Consider the following 23,732-nt stretch of genomic DNA (forward strand, 5'->3'; position numbering starts at 1 on the left):
TTCCTGCTATGTGGGGCTCCCATTCTTCTGTGGATTAAACTATTTTAAGTGTCAATTTCCTCCTGATTTTAATGCTGCTAATCCTACGTCTCCTCTTTGTAGTGTTCCCGCTGCTGGTATACACTCTGATTTTCAATTTAGAGCAACAATCTAGTTTAAAGTAGAATTGTGAAGGAAAATTATTGTTTAAGTATCACAATTCTGGTGAAGATAATAGACATTAATGCATTGGTAGGTGCTGTTTTTCCATCTTTAGAGTTTTTTTCATGCAATGCTTAGTGTAAACAAGATCAATATATAAAATTAGTCTTAACATTTTTGTTAGAAAATAAATCTGAGCCTTCATTTCTAGAGTTTACATAGTGATAAAGTAACCTTGAAATGTCTGAAGTTCTGACACTTGCATTCTGCTTTGGGTAACTGAGTGGGTCTCAACCAAACTGAAATGAACAATAGAATAGACTAGCATACAAAAATGCACATGCAATATCATCAATTGATAAAAATGTATTTCTTTCAACTTTCTTTCATGCACTGATTCTGGCTCATTAAATAGAGTTGGAGTGCTGATCAGCTATGATCTAATTGAATGAACTGTTTAGGGAGGTGAATGGCCTCCTGTTATCTTGTTGCTAGACAAGATGCCTGCATTCACTGGACACATGGTAGTGGTCATATCTATCTGTTAATTGTCTAATAATGACTTAGTTGGAGAAGTGGGTCTAGCCAGTTAAAGTTAAGCAGCATCCCTCCATCATTTGGGAAAGATTTGAAATCAGTCAGCATGCACCACCATTTCAGGACAGTTTTTCTGTGGAGGGTGGAAATTTGAAATGTCAAATGCAGAAACTTGATCTGTCATTTTCAAATAAATTGTTTCAGAAGCTCATGAACATAGTCTGGTTCTAATTGAAACCTACCATCTGCTAACAAAGAAATAAAACTCTGCAGAAGTCCTGTCTCAGGCAAAAAATTCAAATGCAGGTTCTTTTGATAAAATATCAAGTTTATTTGAAAAAAAAGAATGGACATGCACTTGTCTACATGTTATACACTGGACTCATCAATCACAATCTACATTGAGAATAGATTTTATGTTCTGATACAATTTTTTTTTAACTATGTACTTTATATACTATCTAGAAATATAATAGCAGTCATACATTTGCAGTTTCCCAGATGGGTATTCTCAGTTTCTAAATGCTATTTGTTTGAATATCACTAGATATACAATATTACATTAAAGTTCAATCTTTTGAAAAGCTATGCTAATTTCGATTCTTTACAAATTTGATGTAAAAAATTTCACTGGTAATACATACCATGTCTGCTAAATAATTCAAAAGAATTTATCCACCAAATCAATTAAATCCAACCTATGCTTTCTTTCCTCAAGGTACTTTAATGGCTGTTAGTATTACGTCTGGCTAATGCACATTTCCTTTCAGTAAAGTAGGCATTAATGCCTTGGAAATGTTTTTGAAAATTGTCTATGCTGTTCTACATGGCCAGTGAAAATTTGAATCAAGCAATAAGTGTAACCACCTGGTGCTTCTCAATTGCATAATTTTAGCAATCTTCCCCTGCAGACACATGTAATAATCGTTACAACATAATGTTAGAATATATAAGCATGATATACAAGGCACTTATTGTAACTAGCTGAGAAGGGTATATGATTGAACTTCTTGTCCAGAACTATTGAACAGTTTGAAGCTGTGTTGTTTGAGGCAATTTTGTGTTTTAAATTGTCTGCTGTTCCATTGGGATGGGCACCACTTAAACTCAGTTGGGATCTGTTCTGGCAATTCATACAACTACGGAATTAGGATTGGGTGGGGTCACATGATAGGTTTAAAAAATTGAAGGCGAGTATACCAATATGACAATTTAGATACAGTTAAGCAGAATTTGTCAGGAAGGGACAGAGACTTTAACAACAATTGACCAATCAGTGAATAAGGTTCATATAAAGAATAGAGTGCTGGAGCACATCAGATCAGGCAGCATCTGAGGAGCAGGAGAATTGATGTTTTAGGCTTATGCCTGAAATGTCAATTCTCCTGCTTCTCGAATGCTGCCTGACCAGCTGTGCTTTTCCAGCACCACACACTCTAGTCTGATCTCCAGCATCTGCAGTCTTCACTCTTTCCTCATACAATGAATAGTAGGTTTATTTTTTTTTAAATAAAACTAAATGCTGTATATATGAATGTATAAACCTTTTGTAATAAGGTCAATGAGGGACTGGTTTATTGCCATTACAAAGACCTATTAGGAAAAACTGTCAGGAAAAAGGATGTGCTGGAGAAACTCAGGTCTTACAACCTTTGTGCTTAGAGACACAGTCAATGTTTGGAGCCCAATATGAATTCAGAAGTAGTACTGCAGAGATTTACTGAACTCAATGTTAACAATGTTTCTGCCTCCAGATGCTGCCAGCCTGCTGAGTGTCGCTTTTTGGTTCAGATCTCCAGCATCTGAAATACCTTGCTCTTATTTAAGTGTCAAAAAATGTTGGTTTGAGTAATTTGTTGAGATTATTTTGTAGGACTCTTCACAGTTATTGTATCATTGGATGGAGCATTAAATAATAAATTATTACAGCTTATAAAAAAAGCATTGTACTAATGATGGGCAACTTGAATGTTCATATAAATGAGAAACTTCTGATAGTGATCCTAATACAATTGCATATTAAAATCATAGCACAACTGCATTCCATATTAAGTTTGAAAGCACCTTACCCCAATCCCCAAGAAGAATTTAAATTAAAACAAAATCACTTATGTAGGTATGAGGGGTGACCTGGTTTATATTGGTTAAGTAGACTAAAATATATGATGGCAAACAAATGGTAAATATTTAAAGAAATAATTCAATGTACATTAAAATATGCCATTAAAATGTTATAAAAAGCTAAATGAATAATATCAGTGATTTACAAGGTAAGTTCAAATATTAGATTATAAGAAGATCAACGATCTTGCAAAGATTAGTTGTAAGCCTGAGAGTTTAGAAGTTTAGAGTATTTCAGAAACCCTGGGGACACAGCCACAAAAATGTGCTTTAAAAAACAGAATGAGGAAACTAGCCAGGAATGTAAAAAAAATGGGTTGTAAGAGATTTTACAAGTACACAGAGAAGAGCTCAAGTAAACATTGGTCCTTTGGACAGAAATCAGCAAGAAGAGACGAAATAGGAGAGACATTAGACAAAAGTATAGATACCACATGCCAAAATTAAAGGGTACCTAAGGGCCAAATAATAGTAAGGAATTTAAGGTAATTAATATCAAGAGGTAAAAGATATTGGAGGAATGTACGGAACTAAAAGCCAATAAATCTCCAGCACCTAGTTGTTTGTATCCTAATGGGGGTTAAAAAAGGTAGCTACTGAGATAATGGATGCATTGGTTATAATTTTCCCAAAATTCCCTGAATGCTAGAACATTGCCCAACAGATTGGAAATTAACAGGTGTAACACCTCTAAAGCATTCTAGAAAGGAGGGAGTTAGAAAAACAAAACTGGAAAAAATGCTAGATTCTGTGAACCATTTCTTAGCAAGTTCTTGGAAATTCAAAAATCCAACATGGTTTACTCTCTCGCTGAGGATATGTGCATGGCTGTAGCTGAAATGATATCACAATGGCTTTGTAAGCAATTTAAGTCAAACAGTGATTTGCTGTGCCATTCACTTATGTAACAAAACAGTTCCATAATAATACAAGATTGGGTCACATGAGCAATGCAATTATTACAATCTAACTATCACCACTGACATTAAAGACTTTAAGCAACTCAATAGATCACTTTAATCAAACAGTATAAATTCAGATAAATTAGTTATTCAAAATATATCCCATACACAGTTGCAACAGCAAAAAGTGAAGTGTTTTTAAAAGTAGCTGTTGCATAATTGTCAGTCAATGTGTCCCACAGACAGCGGCTCACAATTAATATTCCCTGATCATTGAGCTGGCCCAGTACCACATTGCATACTAGCTTGTATCTCGGGATATTAATATCCTTCACTTTCAACCTGATATGGTCTGTCAAACTCTGCACTAACTGTACACTTGTTACAGGATTATAGCTGTTGTTGGCCAAGTAGTTTGAAAGAGTTCCCTCCAAGACCTTTTGGACCTTGTAGGGATCAAACTTGTAGCCTTCATCTGGCTGTGATTTGTAAGTATTTTCACATTTCACTTCCCTAATAGGTTGATACAGGGGCAATCCAGAGAAACTGACTTGACCAGAGGTCATCCAGCTCATGGAATGTCTTTTGCCTTGCATCATTGAGCTTTTGCGAGAAAAAGACACATTGACATTATTTATAATCGAGCTCCTTCTGGAAGGAATATGAGGTCTTTCATTGATGTTCTTCAGCTGCAGGTGATGTTTGCTGGCATGCATGTCCACAGACTGGGAACTTCTGCGAGTGGAAATGGAGTTTGCACAAGGGCACTGTCCCAAATTGTGCCCAGATAAAGCCAGATTGAATTGAGCTAAAGCTTCTTGTGATAAAGGCATCTGCTTGGCGGTCATATCAAAATGAATATTGATCTGTCTAAAGGGAAAAAGATAAATTTCATTTAGGTCAAAGGCTTTAACCAAATTTTACTTTTAATGCACTTTTATCTCCAGTGATATTCTAAATCTGAAAGAACTTTGAGATCACTGTCAACACCACTCAAGTCTGTTTTTGAAATACAATGTTGGCATAGTGTGAATCACTCTCCGCTGTCTCCACAGACTTTATCTGCACTTCTGTTACAGGGTCTGGGTTCAGAGTGATCCTAAGTTTTTTCTCTTACTAGCTTCGAGGTTTAAAGAAACAAGAAACAACATCCAACTAACCCCCACCCAGAAAAACTGCAAAGAAAGATAGAAATATAAGCCAGAGGACAAAATATGCATATTTGAGGGCAACATTTTCTAGCAAAACTGTTGACTCTTATCCATTATGTGGTATGGTACTGTATAATATAGATCGGAAGGTTGCCAAGTTTGATTAATTTGATCAAAACCAATAGCTGAAATGATCAATGACCCTCTGTGCCCATGGGTTAAGGGGAGGGAGTAATTAGTTAATTGCATTTTCTGCTCTACATAAACATTGCAACAGTTTTCATGCACAAAAGTGAGTTGAGGGTACAATAAGCTTCTTGTCATGATAACAGGGAGGTCTTGTGTCTCAATGGTAATATCCATTGCTCTGGTCCACAACCCCTGGGTTTGAGTCCCCCCCAACAGGACATGTTGGCCATGGAATACGCATTTGTAGCATAAGTAAATGGGTTGATTGCCATCTTGTGCATCCTTCCAATATGCCTGATGGTGTCTGGTAAGGGTGGGAGAGTTCCTTTTAGGTGAGACTAGCAGTGCTTAAAATCAACAAAAAGAATTCCTGGGTCTTTAAAAAGGTTAGAATATGGGGTGGAAGTTGTCTCAGGAATGATTCTTGGTGAAATATCATTGTGTCAGCCCTGGTGCAGTGATAGTTCTTTCATCTGTGACTCAAACTCAGAGATTCCTAGTCACTTTCCTCTTGCATTTATCATGAGGCAATACTGCATTTGTTGGACACTCTGTCTTCATGAATGAAATGTTAAACCACAGAAAGTCCTGCACACTTCTCAAATGAGCATAAAAAATTCCATGAAGTCATCTGAAGATACTGAAGAGAAATTCTCTTGGTCAGCATCATTCAAACTTCACCAACAAAAGCAGATCATTTTTCCTTTCATTTTGTGGCACTGTGCAAATTGACTTCTGTATTTGTTTTCAATGACGATATTTCAAAAGTAATTCATTGGCTGTAACACACTTTAGAATATCCCAAGAATATTAAGGGTTATAAATGTAAGTTTTTTTTCTTTCTATCCATCTATGTTAGCCGTTGGAGTGAAACAAGTATTGCACAAAAGTGATTTAGGTGAATACAGTGTGTATAGAGTCAGATATCAAAATTTTAAGCCCTGTTTTACAACTGGGAGCCAACACAACAACTGTGGCAGAGGAGAGAAACTATTGTTAGCTGTTCCATTGTTGCTTTATTCACTTCAAAAAGTGGCAATGGATGAGGCCTACTGATGATGGGAACCAAATTCATTACTGTGCATGTGTTATGTAGTGATTTGAGCAGATCGATATTGTCTCTCAGATTCTGTCTCCCTCTTATTTATTTTTAATTATTATTCAACAGTTAATCTAGCAAAACACTCCACTAATTGTTTCATATGTGCTTTTATCTTTTGGAGTAAACCAGTTGATACAATGCAGATTGTCTGAAATGAGAATGTGGTTTGTTGGATGAAGGAAGAATGTTAATTCTACAGGCATCTTCAGGATGTTTGGCATACAAACATAAAAGGATACATTTATAATGGTTTTTGTTATATCTAAAATTGTATTAAATGTTTAGCTTAGAAAAATGCACAGAGATGGATCATTATTAGAGCAAATGAATTATGCCATCCATAATGTGTACAAAACCAATAATGAGGACATCAAGTAATTTCCAGCCCTAGAAATTGGGCTGTATATTATCCATCTAAGTTTGACACTCAGCAGGGTGCTGCTGAAATGCCAGAGGGGATCTGAATGAAGTTCTTCCCAATCCCCTCAACAGATCCATTAATTGGCAATCTGTTGTTGCCACAGTTCACTTGGCTCTAGCATCATATTCAGAGGCTGAAATGTGTTTGGCCACTGATCCAACATTGACTTTCCTCATTGCCCTCCTCATCCTGCTTCCCAATCCACCTCCATACTCTGATAAGGTTTCACCCAATGACTAACTGACAAATGTTCTTACTTCCATCATGTGACATTTTTTGCAAGTTGCTCTATGGTTGTAAAATTGGATAGATTTCCTGAGATGGTAGATGTACTCTAACTTGTCTTCAACCATATATTTACACATCTACCAGAGTTTTCTGGATATAGTCAGACTTGATAAGCCTGGCCAAAATTATTTTCTACAATCAGGCTTGCTGAAGTCAATTAAAGCTGTCTGACTGCTGTTTTAGTTAAGGTCAATGTGCTGAGTACAGATCAAGGATTGAACCTAAGATTCAATTTCCTCTGCGTTTGCTTTATTGAGTTAAAGTTTAAAGGGTTGGCGAGAATATCACAAACTTGGATATATCAAAGGAGACTAACATGTTCCAACAGGTATAGAAAATGCCTTAGTAATGTTTTAACTTGTTTATTTGTTCAGCAACTTCGAATTATTCATTAGAATTTAACTGTAAAAAGTCTCCAGCCTAGCAATTCCTGCCAGACCACTGTACTGCTGGAACTGTGACTGGGGAGAATGTCAAAAACTGACCCTGATGTCAATTCTAATGCAAACCCCAGGTTTGGTGCATTTGTGCACTGTGAAGTGGGCAGGGAACATGGGAGTGAAATGTTGCCTTGTGGAATAGTGCAAAATAGAGCAACACCAAATCCACAGTCCATTTTAACAATCCACCTGATCTTCATTCCTGTTAAGAAGGTAAAACACTTTACACTTTGTGATCATCCATTTTATAATTTCCAAGATCAGGAGGGTTTGAGCCAGGGGGAGAGGCTGAATAGACTGGGGCTATTTTCCCTGGAGCTTCAGAAGCTGAGGGTGAACATACAGAAGTTTATAAAATCATGAGGGGTATGGATAGGGAGAACAGTCAAGGTCTTTTTCCCAGGATAATGGAATCCAAAACTAGAGGGCATAGGTTTAAGGTGAGAGAGGAAAGATTTAAAAGTGATCTAAGGGGCAACTTTTCCTGCAGAGGGTACTGCATATATGGAATGAGCTGCCAGAGGAGGTGGTGGAGCTGGGTACAATTACAACATTTAGAAAGCATCTGGATGGGTACATGAATAGGAAGGGTTTAGAAGGATATGGGTCAAATGTTGGCAAGTGGGACTAGCTTAATTTAGGATATCTGGTAGGCATGGACAAACTGAACTGAAGGGTCTGTTTCCGTGCTGTACATCTCTATGGCTCTAAGTTCATGCCTCCTGAGTTGCACAATGATGGGAAGGAAAATTTGTTGTGAGACTAAGAAAGGCCATTCCATTCCCACTTTCCTGAGAAACTGAAAGTAGAACAATGGAAGGAAGCATCAAGGTTTAGGAATAGAGAAGTGGTGCAGCTGCAAGCTCCAGATCTTTCATTATTCTTGCATACAATATGAATGTTGCTGACTGGGCTAGCATTTATTGTCCATCCCTAAATGTCATTGAGAAGCTTGCCTTGCTGTTTAATGTGGCAATGGTAGTAATCACAGAGGAATTGCGTGTTAGAAGGAAGGATGACAGAAAGAATGACATGCAAGTTTTGGGCAAACAATTCTTCTGTATTTTACCTGGATATATCCCAAAGTAGGATGCTCTGCACCTTATGAAGTGAGCGCTATATTGCTGACTGTAAGTGTTAAAGAGTCATAGAGTATTATAGCATGGAAGCAGACCCTTTGGTCCAACTCATCCTACTTGCTTGCGTTTGGCCTGTATCTCTCCAAATCTTTCCTCTTCATGTACTTATGCAAATGTATTTTAACATTGTAATTTTACTTGTATCTACCACTTCCTCTGGCATTTATTTCACACACTAACCACTCTTTGTGTAAAAATGTTGCCCCTTATTTCTTTAGACCTTTTTCCTCTCACTTTAAAAATATTCCCCCTAGTTTTGAACTTCCCTTAGGGAAAAGACATTTGCTATTCATCTTATCCTTGCCCTTCATGATTTTATAAACCTCTACAAGGTACTTCCTCAACCTCCTTTGCTCCAGTGGAAAGAATTTCAGTCTATCCAACCTCTCTTTATGGCTCAAACCCTTCATTCCCTGCAAAATCCTGGTAAATAGTTTCTGAAACCTCTCCAATTTAATAATATCCTTCTTATAACAGGGCAACCAGAACTGCACACAGCACTCTAGAAGTGGCCTCACTAACATCCCATACAATCTCCTCATGATGTCACCGCTCTTATACTCAAAGGTCTGAGCAATGAAAGCAAGCATGCTAAACACCTTCCTAATCCCCCCCCTGTCTACCTCAGATGCAAATTTCCAAGAACTATATACCTGAACCCCTAGGTCTTTCTGTTCTACAACACTACCCAGGGCTCTACCATTAATAGTATAGGTCCTGCCCTTGTTTGTTGCAGAGAAGGATGATTATTCAGCTGTCTGAAGACTGTAGTTGGATAAGGTAACTCCACTGAATTATTCATTTATTGTGTTGTAGCAGACCCACACACCTTATCTTCAAAATGGTTAAGGACTATAAAATCCAACAACAGTCTTTGGTACTAATCACTCTCTCAGTGCCCTACATGTACACAGATTACATAAAAGCTGCAATTTGGCTGTTGGGCCCTGCAAGCCTGTATGCCCATACATTAAAATCTGACCTTCTACCTCAACTCCAACTTCCCATATCTAACCCCTTTCTTCCCCTTCATATCTAAAAATCTCCGACTTCCCTCTCAAAATATACAAAGTATCCACAGCATTCAGGAATAGAGAATTTCATGACTTCATAGCCCCATGAAGATGGATATTTCTCCTTCGTTCAATCTTAAATTTTGTAACTTCTTATCCAAAGACTGTGATTTTGTTTTGGAGGTTCCCTAGTCAGGAAAAAATTTCTTGCATCTTATATTCTGTTCAGATTTTATACCTTTTCAAAGAGATCGCCTTTCATTCTTCACATCCCCAGGGAAGACTGACCTAGTCAAATTAATCTGTCTTCAAAAGCCAACCTCTTCATCCCAGGAACTTGGAAACTGAATCTTTATCGCATCCCTTTTGGCAAGTATGTCCAAACTTCAGATAAGGTAGAACTGCACACAACTCTTCCCAATACCCTTTCTCCTATGCGCTAATCATTTTGCAACAAAAGTTAACCTACCTCATTTGCCTTCCTAATTGCTTGTTGTACCTTATATTGACCTTAATTTAAGAACAAGGATACCCAAGCTCCTTGAATGAAAGCATTTCCCAATTCCTCACCACTTTAAAATATTCTATTTTTCTCAGCAGAATGGATAATGTCATACTTTGCTGCTAGGCCAAAGCTTCTAATCTTTGTTGGAATCCCTATCTCCCATTCACATCCGTGTCAAATAACACAGTTACTTAACTCTGATATTTTTGGGACTATATTCTAACGGCAATTTCTCTGGACCTCAGTAAGAGCAGCAATCCTCAATGGGAGCTGTGCAGTAAGTTTTTGTAGATGTCATGCTTCCTGTTTATGGCACAAGCTGCTATGTTCTAGCAGGTAAAACTTACAAATGGCCAAAGTCATGAGAAGGTGAGCAGTATGATAAAAGGGTGAGGAGGAAAGGTGGTGGTGGGAGTATTATTTGGGTCAGGGATGGAATGGGGTAGTCAGGGGGTTGTACGATTTGATACCAGTTAGCTCAGTTGGCTAAATGCTGGTTTGTGTGGGTTTAATTCCTGCAATGGCTGTGTTGACCATCAGGGTTCTGCCTTCTCAACCTTGCTCCTCACTTGGGTGTGCTGACCCTCAGATTAAACAACCGTCTCCCTAATAAGAGAGGTGCTGTATGGTCCACCGGGACAATGGTGACTTTACCTGAATGTGGTCAGGTCAGGACAATAGTTGGGTCAAGGGGAGGTGAGTAGTGGTGGAGTTCATGGGTGGTTGGTTTGCAGGCATCATAAAAGGGTAGTTGTAGTGTTTGAGGAGGTTGGGTTAGTTGTATAGTTACTAAGAAGTTAGAACTTTATCCGTGTAACATTTCACAGGTAATTATCCAGGTAAGTGAGTTGGAACACTTCAAACTTTTCTTAGGGTTTTAGATTCAGGATAATTCTGATCAGAAATTCCAACCTGCTCAGCAATTCCTACATATTCATTGTTTTGGGACTTAGACCCCAAAGTGTCTTTTGGGAGGTACAATCCTCTCTGACTATCTGAAGACCAAACGATCCAAGTCATTGCAGAAGATCTACTGTGGTCTTGCATAGACATCCAATCTGCTTATATCATTCTGCAGCCTTTTTGCATTCTCCTCGCTGCTGTTCATCTAACTAATATCGGCAGTCTTGGATACATTACATTCAGTCCTTCCATCTCAGCCATTAATATAATCTTTAAATAACTGAGACCCAAGTATTTGCTGATCCTTGCGGTACCTTCATAGTCACGGCCAGCCAATCTGAAAATGTTAATTTTATTCCTACTTTGTTTTCTGTCGTGATTTTCTAAGATCCCGATTACCACATGCATAATAATAAATTCTAATGTTTTGCTTACAATTCACGTTGGGCTAACGTACCTATACACCCCCATTTTCTATCTTCCCCTATTATTAAATATCAATTGTTAAATTATGTTTGCCAAATTCAAACCCTTCAGAACTCTTCTGGAATCTAAGGATTTCTGGAAGATCAGTGTATCTCTGCCACAGCTCAAAGTGAAAGTCACCAGGTCAATGGGATATATAACGACTTAGTCCCATTAATTTATCCAGTACTACTTGTTTAATTATACTTCTTTAAATTTTCTTTATTCTTTTGTGGGGCTTGGGCATTGCTTGCTGGCCATCATTTATTAGCGTGGTACTGGAAAAGCACAGCAGGTCAGGCAACATCTGAGGAGCAAGAAAATCGATGGTTTGGGCAAAAGCCCTTCATGAGCAATCCTTCATCAGGCTTTTGCCTGAAATGTCGATTTTCCTGCTCCTCAGATGCTGCCTGACCTGCTGTGCTTTTCCAGCCCTACTCTAATCTTGACTATAATCTCCAGCATCTGCAGTACCTGCCTCCGTCCGGCCAATATTTATTGCCCATCCTTAGGTGCCCTTAAGAAGGTGATGATGAACTGCTGCAGTCCATGTGCTGTAGGTAGACCACAATGCTGTTAAGCTGTTAGGGAGTGTATTCCAGGATTTTGGCCAGTAGCTGAAAAAAAAGGTTATATATTTCCAAGTCAGGATGGAGAGTGACTTGGAGGGAACTTGCAGGTGGTGATGTTCTCCTGTCTCTGTTGCCCTTGTCCTTCTAGATGGAAGTGGTTGTGTGTTTGGAAGGTGCTGTTTAAGGATCTTTGATGAATTTCTGAACTGCATCTTGCAGATTGTGCACACTGCTGCTACTGAGCTTCACTGGTGAAGGGATGGATGCTTGTTGATGTGATACCAATCAAGCGGGCTGCTTTGTCCTGGATGGTGTCAAGCTTCTTCAGTGTTGTTGGAGCTGCACTCATTCTCGTAGCACTGCAACCATGATGGTATCTACTCCTGTCTTTTCAATGTGTCTCTCTGGAGTCCCTCCTGGTCCCTTGTCCACTCTCTGTATCAAGGCCTCCATTGCTGTGTTGGAAAATCTCAGAGCACAATTTTATTCTGTTGCACTATTTTTCAGTGTTCATCTTATGGAAAGGAGAAAGAAATTCGGTGAGATCCCTTCAGGTGTGGGAGAGGCATAGTGATATTATTGTGAGATTATTAATCCAAAGATCCAAGCAATGTTCTGAGGACCTGGGTTGGAGTCCATCATAGCAAATGGTGAAATTTGAATTAAATGGAAAATAAAATCAGGAAATAAGGTACTAATGACCATAAAACCACATTGTCAATTGTTGGGAAGGTAACTGCCTTCCTCAGTTGGTCTGCCCAACATATGTCTCTGGACAACTAGAGATGTGCAATAAATGCTGGCCTAGCCAGTGACGTCTACATCACTTGAGTGAATTAAGCCTTCCTGAAGAAGGGCTCATGCCCGAAACGTCGATTCTCCTGCTCCTTGGATGCTGCCTGACCTGCTGCGCTTTTCCAGCAACACATTTTCAGCTCTGAATTAAAAAAGGTTGTTTTATCTGAGTTTCAATCCACCCATCAGTTATGCCCTTCTCATGTGTTCACCAACCCAGAGACAGAAATCCACATAGGAAAAGAGAGATGGTATCATAGTTTGACGCAACATTGAAGGAAGGCATTTGCAATAACTTGCATTGTTTGGCTTCCTAGTTTTCTTCAATTAATACTGCTACCCTTTTTTCCCTTCATGTATTATCCAACTCACCTGAGAGAGTTAATATTGAATTTGCTTCCCCCACTTCAATGCTTCAAACATGCATTCCAGACAGTACTGCACAAAGATTACGAGTTTAGATTAGATTACTTACAGTGTGGAAACAGGCCCTTTGGCCCACCAAGTCCCCACCGACCTGCCAAAGCGCAACCCACCCAGACCCATTCCCCTACATTTACCCCTTCACCTAACACTACGGGCAATTTAGCTTGGCCAATTCACTTAACCTGCACATTTTTGGACTGTGGGAGGAAATCGGAGCACCCTAAGGAAACCCACGCAGACACGGAAAGAATGTGCAAACTCCACACAGTCAGTCACCTGAGGCGGGAATTGAACCCGGGTCTCTGGTGCTGTGAGGCAGCAGTGCTAACCACCGTGCCGCCCACAAAGATCTATTTCTGTATGTCATCTGTTGTTCTTTCAGTCACCTTAAATCTCTAGTTCTAGCTAATTGACTCTTCTATCATTGCAAACAATTTCTTCTTGTTTACCTATCAAAACCATTCATAGTTTGATCACACTATCAAATCTCCTCTTCATCATCTCTGCTTTCAGGAAAACAACAGTGTCCATTTTCCTCTCTGTAATTTAAATCTTCATCACCGGTACCATTCTATAAATTCTCTGCATCCTCTCCACAGAGTTAACATCCTTCTTAAAGCATGATACCAAGAGATGAACACCATACTCCAGAGAGGCCTAACAAATGTTCTACAAAATACATTGCAAGAACTGTAACAAACACTACATTGGACAAACAGGCAGAAAGCTGGCCACCAGGATACATGAACATCAACTAGCACCAAAAACGACATGACCCACTCTTACTAGTATCCGTACATACAGATGAGGAAGGACACTACTTCGACTGGGACAACATATCCATCCCAGGACAAGCCAAACAGAGATACACACGAGAATTCCTAAAAGCATGGCATTCCAACTGGAACTCTATCAACAAACACATTGACTTGGATCCCATTTACCATCCTCTGAGAAAAAGAACAGGAAATGACATCACAACCCAAGGAAACCTAAACACACATATAGTAAGCAAGCTATGCCACCAGTGCTTCATCCAGAGGCTCACTGATGATGTCACCTAGTATGGTGATGAAACGTCTGAAAACGAACCTTCCAAAAAGCTAAGCATAACTTAGAGTCACAGAGATATATAGCACAAAACAGACCCGTTGGCCCAATTCGTCCATGCTGACCATATATCCTAAATTAATCTAGTCCCATTTGCCAACACTTGGCCAATATCCCTCTGATATCCCTTCCTATTAATATACCCATCCAGATGCCTTTTCAATGTTGTAATTGCACCAGCCTCCACTACTTTCTCTGGTAGCTCATTCCATACACTCACCACCCTCTGCGTGAAAACATTACCCTGTAGATCCCTTTTAAATCTTTCCTTGTTTTTGAACTCTATTTCTCTATTAATAAAACCTAGGATAATACATGACTTCTCAAATAGTCCTGCCATCTTCATGCATACACTCCTGAAATTTTCTGTTCCTTGCCCTTTTTAAAATCATGCCATTTATTTTTAAGCCACGAACACAAGGGAGATGGAAGGAAGAGTGAAAACATAAACTTTCTGGGTTCAAGGAATGTCAGCCACAGGTAATAAATGTTTCTGACTCCAGTCTCAGGGACTGCGCCCTGTATAGAAGAGTGTTGACCAATCCCATGGAGATATGAAGGCCAATCTCAGAGGACATGAAGCAAATAGTACGGGTCATGGTGGAGTGTAATGCCATCCATTGCAGCCTGTATATGTAATTGGAAAGAGACAAGCCAAGGTTACTCAGGCAGTTGAAGGCGAAGCCTAGCCTGCCACAGACTTGGCTTCAAAAGATCCACAGTTACCTAAACTTGGCCTTAACCAACCCCAGTTTTAATTGTTCCTCTATTGATGACGTAACTGTAACTGTCAAGGCCTGATGCTGTGGAATTCACTCCTCGAAATTCTCACGGTCTCTATTACTCTTTCCACATTTAAGATGCTACTTTAAACCTGTTTCTGTGACCAAGCTTATGGCCACATGGCTTAATATCGCCTTATGTGATTTGGTGTCATATTTTGCGATATAACGGTTTTATGCAGCACCCTGGGATGTTTTATTGTGTTGAACGTGCTAGGTAAATATAAGTTTTGTTGTTGTCTCAAGCAGTGAGTCACTCAGTCCCAATGCATGCTGTATTTTGAAATGCATTTACAGTTATATGGACAAATACAACACTCAATTTGCACACAGAGTAAGTTAAACGCACGACTACGATCTGCTTTCATGGTTTTGGTTAAAGCAAGATTGTACTTGATGCAAGCTGTTAACTTTAAGATGCAGGAATAACTGACCAAGAATGGCATGATCCAACTTTCTTCCTTCCCACTCCCTTTCCAACATGACCATCTTTGGCCTCCTCCATTGCCTCAACGAATCAACCGCAAATTGGAGGAACAACACCCCATCTTCCACCTGTCCTGCATACAGACCGGAGGACTCAACATTGAGTTCTCCAATTTCAAATAACCTCCCTTCTCATCACCCGACTCCCTTCCCAGCCCCTCCTCCCTCCCTTCCATTCTTCTCATCAACCTTTCCTTCCAGCAACCAACTGGATTGATTCCTCCTATCGACCAACCAAGTCCTACCCTTATCTGTGTTCACCTATCCCTACCTTATCAACCTGCCCCCCCCCGCCCCCCCTACTTTATCTTCAGCTCCCCTCATCCCCACCCGCAGTCCTGAAGAAAGCTGTACCTGAAACGTTGACTTCTCCACCTCCTGATGCTGTTTAGCTTGCTGTGTTCTTCCAGCCTCCTGCCTGTCAAACTTTCTTTAAGCATTTGTGTGATAACTTGACTTAACTTGACCGAATTAACTTGACAATACATGGATAAGTTCATGAATAGGAAAGGTTTGTAGGGATATTGGCCAAGTGCAGGAAGGTGGGACTAGTTTAGTTTGGGAACAGGGTCAAGGTGGACTGGTTGGACACTTAAGGTCTACTTCCCTGCTATGTGGATCCATGACTCTATCTGAGGGTCGGAACATGGCTAAATTGTAGACAATAACAATAATAAAGCACCTTCAATTTATGATTCTCAATGTGTAACTTTTAAGAAAATATTTACATTCCATTTGAATGTCTATAAATAGTTTGTATGCTGCAATATCAAATCTGTTACAACAAAATTAAACTGCAAAACAAAAGCAATTGTATTATTCATCAAAAGCAAATGCATTTTACTTCAACTGCACACTACAGATAACAACACCTTTTCAACAAATGTTTATGAACATTTTAATAACTTCATCCACTTGTAGGGAAATTCATAATCTAAAAATAAATTCTAATTGGGTAGGAATTAAATACACAACAATATATTTAAACAGCTTGAAAAATATGTTTACCATCAAGGGATGTAAGCAGTCTTACCCTAGAAAGAATTCAAAGGCAACAAATCTCTGATAATTTTCTGCAGTCCAAGGTAAAACACCATCAAGACTCTCCTATAACTGTACTTGCTTTTGTGACCAAGGTACAAGCAGTCTGGATGAAAACTTTAACTATAATGATGTTTTACACTTCCATGGGGATGTTATCAGCTCCCTTTAAGCCTTTAAAAATGACTGTAAAAGGGAAAAATAAAAGTTTAATCATTCTCCCAGTGCCTTTACCACCTGATAAATGACTGACCATTGATTGAATGGCTTATTGCACCACTGCACTACATGAAGAGAAGTGCACTCAAAACTATTAAGGCAGCGCAAATCTGGGCAGCTTGCCACCTGTATATGTTTCCATGGTGACAACTTCCACCCCACGACAATTTTTTCAAACAGTATTAACTTCTGTTATAGACCAAGGTATATCAGGGATAAACTTTATCACGGCTAACATGTTTGACACCAACCCCCTTGTGCCTTTGAAGGATATATTTACTTGTTAGTTTTTGGTATACTTAGGGAGTTTAAAAAACACCTCATTACTGAGCTAGTTTTGTTTCCTCAAAACATTAGCTACAGTCAACTTTTAAATAAACATTTTAGTCATAATTTAAGTTTCTCACATTCTTTGTAAATTTGTCACTGTGCCTGTCCTTGCCAACAGATGGACAGAATAACTTGTTTTAGCACTCCAATAATGCTGCAGTATAGCTGGTGTCTAATCATGTCAAATGTGATGTGGAGCAAAGCATGACATCTGTCTCAAATGCTTCCAGAGGTCAAGAACTCACTTTTCCAAGAATTATAGTTCACTAAATTACTTTTCATTGGCATGTCTAATTAGTGAGTTTTGGCAGACCCTCCACGATAAGAATCCAGTCCAATCCTATCCACAACCAGTCTTCACAAAGATTTACTTTCCAGAAGCACTCATTGAATAACAATGATGAAAGAGCCTTATAATGTTAAGGCCAGGTGATATACCGTTACTGTTCCCTCAGCTGAAACCTGCTAGTTCAACACATATCTTAATGCATAATAGTGTTTTGAAGAGAATAGTCTGTTTTTGACTGGCCAACCCATTGCTCTGGGTATCTTTTGTATGAAAGAAACAATTAGGTTGAAAATCTATAGGTGATATCTGCATATTACTATAGACTTGATGCTCTTTTAATGATTCCATTCAGTAGCACTGAATAATACTTGTAATATGTTTGCAATTTAATTTAATCCCCGTCCAAGATGGCAAGGAGAAGGAATTGCTTTTCTATTGATTGATAATATTGGAAATTCTCTCTCCAGCGAGTAGGATAGGCTGTGTCATTGAATATATTCAATGCTGAGTGAGACAGATTTGTAATGATGAAGGCGCATTAAGGTCACTGTCAAATCAACTATGATCTTAGTGAGTAATGGTGCAGTCTTGATGGGCCAAATGGACCTTTGCTGCTCTATTTCTTATGTACTTATGATCTATTATAGGTCCAGATGCACATTCACTTGACTTTTTGCAGAATTCCTGAGACTTGAACATAAATACTAAAGCCAAATGGGAGGAAGGAATATGTATTTCTAAAACTATTTTTGCTAGGTCAGTCATAAAATACTTTATGGAATGAAGAATTGTGCAATTTCACAACAGCACTACTTTTAAAGCAAATTCTTATAAGGCAATTAAATACCACACCACAAACACTAGTCTCCTCATTGATAATGCACAAAAGATTTATGATAAGATAAAGACTGAACAGCAGGCAGAAAGGTCTACTCTTTGAATTTGGACAAGTTTGAAGGCAGTCTTACAATCCACTGTTAAAGCGTAAACGAGATGGCAATATTTTCTCTGCTTGTTTTTTTAAAACTTCACTTGCAGACCATGGGCACCATTGACTTCCATTTATTGACCGTCTCTAATTGCCCTTGAGAAGGTGATGCTGTAGGTAGACTGACAATACCTTAGGAGGGAGTTCCAGGATTTTGAGCCAATGACACTGAAGGAAACTGAGTGTGTAGTTAAACATGTTGAATTTTGCCGCAGTGTTCAACTTTGCTATAGTGTGTGAACTGAACAGCAACTTTCTGCAGGTGCAATTGCACATCCATATATTTTCCACTATGGATTCAATGTGGTTTTAAACATGTCTACCAGTGTAAAACATGTGCTAATAAACCAAGTATAAAAGATTGGATCCAACCAAATGAAATAGCAAACTAATTCTGGATATTTTACTTATTTGCTTAAAGAATACCTGAAGCCAAACAAGAGCCTCTTCATTGTTCTGTAGAGGGGACATTCTTCACTAATTTGTGGCATTTGATATTGCAAAAGTATATATAGTATCACGTTCCTGACAGGACAGTGCACTATAACTAAACTACACTATTTCACAAGTTATCACAATTCCTAACTTTTGGCTGTTATTTCAGATAAAATAAACTCACATCAAGTTTCATCAATAAACAAGAAATGTTTACAATTAACAAACTTACCCTTTAACAAGTGAAAAACAGATGATTACTTACTAGAATGCATACTTAAACTATATCCCCTTTAAACCCAAACATTGTTTCACAGATAGGTCATACAAGACTGAGCAGTTCTATGGAAATATCATGGCTAGAAAATTTAGGCAAAAAGGAACAAATTCTGTGGATTAACATTCTAATCAGAAAGGCCAAATGAGGTGACTTTCTCATAAGTCGTGGTTATGACATCAGTTGTTGACCTCAGAAGATCTTTAGCTCAGTAGTCGGTCAGTTGGACCTACCTCTTTGTCTGAGGTAGAAGTTGTTGTCTTCAGTGTCATTGAATGCTGGTTTTCTTCTGTAAAGAAAAGAGAGATATGTTTGGTTTCCAGGTTTTCCTGAGCTCCTTTGGCAAAAGATATAGCTTACTTTAAGGGAAAGTAAATAAATACAACCTTCCTATTTCATGCAGAGAAATGAGCCATTTGGTTAATTTCACTATATAAGATTATTTAATTTATAATAAATGTCTTATAAAAATGCAAAGAAAATGGATAGCAAATCATTGTGGGTTTTTTTTCATATATACTATAAATATTTTAATGAACTGAGATGCCAATTTTGTTTGTCTTATCTTAAATAATTGGAGGTCTTGTGGTTCAGTGAGTTGAGTCCCTGTCTTTGAGTCCAAAGCTTTGGATATGTGTGCAACCCAGGTCTTTATGGCTTAGGGACTTGTATTTGTAACATGACCAAACAGGTAGAAAATTAAGCTGCAAATAATAGCAACAGAATCTTTCGATCAAATAACAATTTCGGGGGATCTAAGATGGCGGCGATCCGAGAAGATCACACTGCAGAGCTTCACATCGCAGCAGGAGCAGGACGGTTCTTTAACCCACCCAACCCAGGTCATCAGGATTTCTTGGGGCATTGGAAAGATTGTGGAGCCCCAAGAAACATTTAAAAATTGACTTAACTGTATTTTCAGCTGTCCAGAAATGCCTAAAAAGGGAGGGGGAGCATCTGAGGCCGGGCCTGCAGCTCAGCCTGCAGCAGCCTCGGAGCCGATTACTCTCCAGGATCTGGTGAACCAGCTCTCGAAATCTCGCGAGATGTTGGGGAAACAGATTGAAGAGAAGCTGGCTCCAGTCTCTCTCATGCTGCAGAAGCATGAGAAACAGCTGGGGGACCTGGAGAAGAGGACGGATGAGGTGGAGCGCAGGGTCACAGTGGTGGAAGCTGATGCCAGTTCATTTAAGGAAGAGATCCAAGCCCTGAAGATGCAGGTTCGTAATTTGCATGACCAAGTGGATGATCTTGAAAACAGGGGCAGGAGAAAAACATTCGGATCATCGGTCTGCCTGAGGGTAAGGAAGGTGAGCGGCCTGCGGAATTTGTTGAAGATTGGCTTCTGAAATTCCTTGACTTGGAGACTGGCATGAGAGGATTGAAGATAGAGAGGGCTCACTGGTCGCAGCACGGAGGTCGGGTCTGGGTCAATGCCCTTGTCCTTTCTTGGTGCGGTTCCATCATTACCGGGATAAGGAGAGAGACATGGAGGCTTCCAGACTCCAGGGGAAGGATCCAAAGGCCCTAATTTACGAGGGATCTAAGATCATGTTTTTTCAGGACTTTTCAGCGGCGGTGATCCAGAAACGAAAGTCGTATGATGGTGAAGGAGCTTGGGATTCAGTACACCCTGAGATATCCGGCAGTGCTTCGGATCACCTTAGATGGATCCATACATCTCTTTGACACATCGGAGAAGGCAAGAGACTTTGTGGACAAACTAACCTAACTTAAACAATTGTAGTATGTACAAATATTGTTGCTTGGGTATGCATTTATCATTCTGTAAAAGAAATGGAGGAAATCCGGTTGGAGCTTTGTTTTTTCCCCTTTTTTTCCCTCTATTGATAATAATTTGGTTCAAACTATGTCTGATGGTGGTTAAGATGTACATTTTAAATTTCTAAGTTAGGACATACCAAAGGATGGGTGGGGTATTTATTCCCCTTTGTTTTTATAAAATAATTTTTTTTATTCATATTGATATTCTATGGGGTGTTTATTCTTTTTAGCTTGTGCTTGCGATACGGCTCTAGCTGGGAGAGGTGAAGGTGGTTGAGATGGTTAGATGCCTATTTATGGGCAGTTCGGGACGGGTAGTTGCCCCCCGGGCAGGGGGTGAGTTACTCTACTCAGCGTTATTGGCGCTTTATATGTTGGTTTGTTTTCTGGTTTTTGTTGGTTTTTTTTATTTTTAATAATTTTGTATGTTGTTAAATGTAGTGGTTTTAGTTTATGTAGTTTTTATATTTGATGGACCATGCGACACTAAGGCTCAGCAATTTGTGGGTCGGGTTCCTCCTCTCTGGAATTTAAATGTAATTGCAGAAGATTATGGCTGATGATTTAATTAAATGGTGTACCTGGAATATCAAGGGAAGTCACACACCAATTAAGAGGAAGAAGGTACTCTTGAGCCTTAGAAAGGAAAAGGTGGATATTGCTTTGTTACAGGAGACACATTTGGATGACGAGGAGCATCTGAAATTACAGCAGAATGGCTTTGACCAAGTTTATTTTTCATCATTTAATACCAGAAGTAGGCTATATTGGTAAGGAAAAATCTCTCATTTAAATTGTTGGAATGTGTTAAAGACACATACGGGAGGTTTGTAATTCTTAAAGCCTTGATAAATGGGGAAGAATATGCATTTTAAATGTTTATTGTCCCCCAGCTCATCCTCTTAAATTCTTGGTAGATGCTTTTTCTAAACTGATAAGTCTCAAGTTTCGGCACATAGGGGGAGATTTTAACTGCCTCATGGACCCCACAGTAGACAGGTTGCCTAAAGGTCCCTCGATACCCTCTGCACAAACTAAACAGTTAATGGGTTTGTGTGGGTAATTAGGATTGGGGGACGTCTGGAGGTGTCTCCACCCTACAGGTAGGGATTTCACATTTTTCTCCAATCCACACAGATGTCACACGAGGATTGATTTTTTTCTGACCCCTGCAGTAACCCTGGATCTGGTGGCATCCTATACGATTGGTAATATTGCCATCTCTGATCATGCTGCAGTGTACCTCATGGTTAAAACTAAGGATGTTACAGTGGATTCAAGGTACTGGCGAATGGACCCCTTTATTCTCATGGACAGGAGGTTTGTGGAGTATTTCTCTATGGAATTTCGGGCATTCCTAGACATCAACATAGGCTCAGTTGATAGCTCATGTGTTCTCTGGGAAACTGCCAAAGCTTATGCCAGGGGGTTTGTTATTTCATATTCCACAAGTAGGAAGCGGCAGAAGGGTGAGCAGCAATGTCTCCTTGAAGCACGGTTGAAAGCAGCAGAGAAGGCCTATTTTGACAGAAGAAGGGCCTGTGCCCGAAACGTCGAATCTCCTGTTCCCTGGATGCTGCCTGACCTGCTGTGCTGTTCCAGCAATAAAGTTTCAACTTTGATCTCCAGCATCTGCAGACCTCACTTTCTCCTATTTTGACAGACCCTTGTTAGTCAAACTACAGAGGATTACAGCACTGCGGTCTGCTCTAAATTCCGTGCTCACGCAGATGGCAAAGAAGAAGCTGGCTTTTGCAAAGCAAAGGTTATACGAGCATAGTGACAAGCCAGGCAAATACTTAGCATACCTTGCCAGAAAGAGAAGTGCCCCACAAACCATTACAGCAATTAGGGAAGGATCTGGGAACCTAACATGTGATTCTAAAAAGATTAATGTGGCGTCCCAGAGATTCTACTCTAAGTTATATCTGTCGGAGAATTGTGAGGAGGGGCAGGCCAAAATGGAATCCTTTTTTAGAGATCTGAAGCTCCCGGGTGTGACTCCCGAACAACAGTCCTTTCTCAATGCCCCATTATCAGAGCAAGAAGTGCAGGAAGCTGTGAGGCAGCTTCAGAGTGGAAAGGCGCCCGGCCCTGATGGACTTCCCAGTGAATGCTATAAGAAATTTATAAGTATACTGTCAGGTCCGATGCTGAATATGTTTAATGATTCATACAGTCATGTTTGTCTCCCACCATCTCTGAGAGAGGCCAATATTTCACTTATTCTTAAAAAAGGGAAGGATCCGGAAGACTGTGCTTCATACAGGCCCATCTCGCTCTTAAATGTCGACTTTAAGATCCTCTCTAAGGCCCTTGCGTTAAGGCTGGAGACTGTGTTACCCTCCATTATTAAAGAGGATCCGACGGGCTTCATAAAGGGTCGCAGATCCTCCAATAACGTTACGAGGCTGCTTAACGTAATTCAAGCAAGCCAATAGCAGTCAATACAGGGATTGGTGATTTCTTTAGATGCAGAGAAGGCATTTGACCGAGTTGAGTGGCTGTACCTTTTCTATACTCTAGACCGGTTTGGTCTGGGCGAAGTTTTCATAAGCTGGGTAAAGGTTCTCCACAGTGTACCTCTCGCTGCGGTCATTACCAACAGGGTACGATCAAGCAATTTTAATATTTCTAGGGGCAGCTGGCAGGGCTGTCCCCTTTCACCATTACTTTTTACGTTGGTGATTGAACCGTTGGCAGAGGCCATTCGTGGGGTCAAAATTACATAAGATCTCGCTGGATGCAGATGATGTTCTATTTTCTTGACAAATCTAGCAGTTTCAGTGCCTTGCCTGATACAATGCATTCACGCGTTTGGTGCTTTTTCAGGGTATAAGACTAATTTTGCTAAATCAGAGGCTATGCCTATGGGTGGTC

The 23,732-nt window shown here is 39.6% G+C and overlaps 1 protein-coding gene across 3 annotated transcripts in view; it reads right to left on the reverse strand.

Moving 5' to 3' along the window:
• Positions 1-999: 999 nt before the first annotated feature.
• The window catches only part of dynlt4 (dynein light chain Tctex-type 4), a 29,121-nt gene continuing 6,388 nt past the window's right edge, over positions 1,000-23,732 (reverse strand). For 2 of the 3 annotated variants that reach the window (XM_043699037.2, XM_087990534.1), the window contains 2 exons: positions 19,301-19,356; positions 1,000-4,571 (listed from right to left, as the gene is read on the reverse strand). In XM_043699037.2, the coding sequence (XP_043554972.1) occupies positions 3,848-4,549 (702 nt within the window). In that variant the 5' untranslated portion in view covers positions 4,550-4,571; positions 19,301-19,356 and the 3' untranslated portion in view covers positions 1,000-3,847. Of the gene's footprint in view, positions 4,572-16,521; positions 18,125-19,300; positions 19,357-23,732 lie in introns of those variants that run through there. The other variant, XM_087990535.1, reaches the window with a different exon arrangement.

The sequence above is a fragment of the Chiloscyllium plagiosum genome, unplaced genomic scaffold, assembly GCF_037043375.1.
Source record: "Chiloscyllium plagiosum isolate Xiang-an unplaced genomic scaffold, Cpla_swu_hap1 HiC_scaffold_9, whole genome shotgun sequence".
Classification (NCBI taxonomy): domain Eukaryota; kingdom Metazoa; phylum Chordata; class Chondrichthyes; order Orectolobiformes; family Hemiscylliidae; genus Chiloscyllium; species Chiloscyllium plagiosum.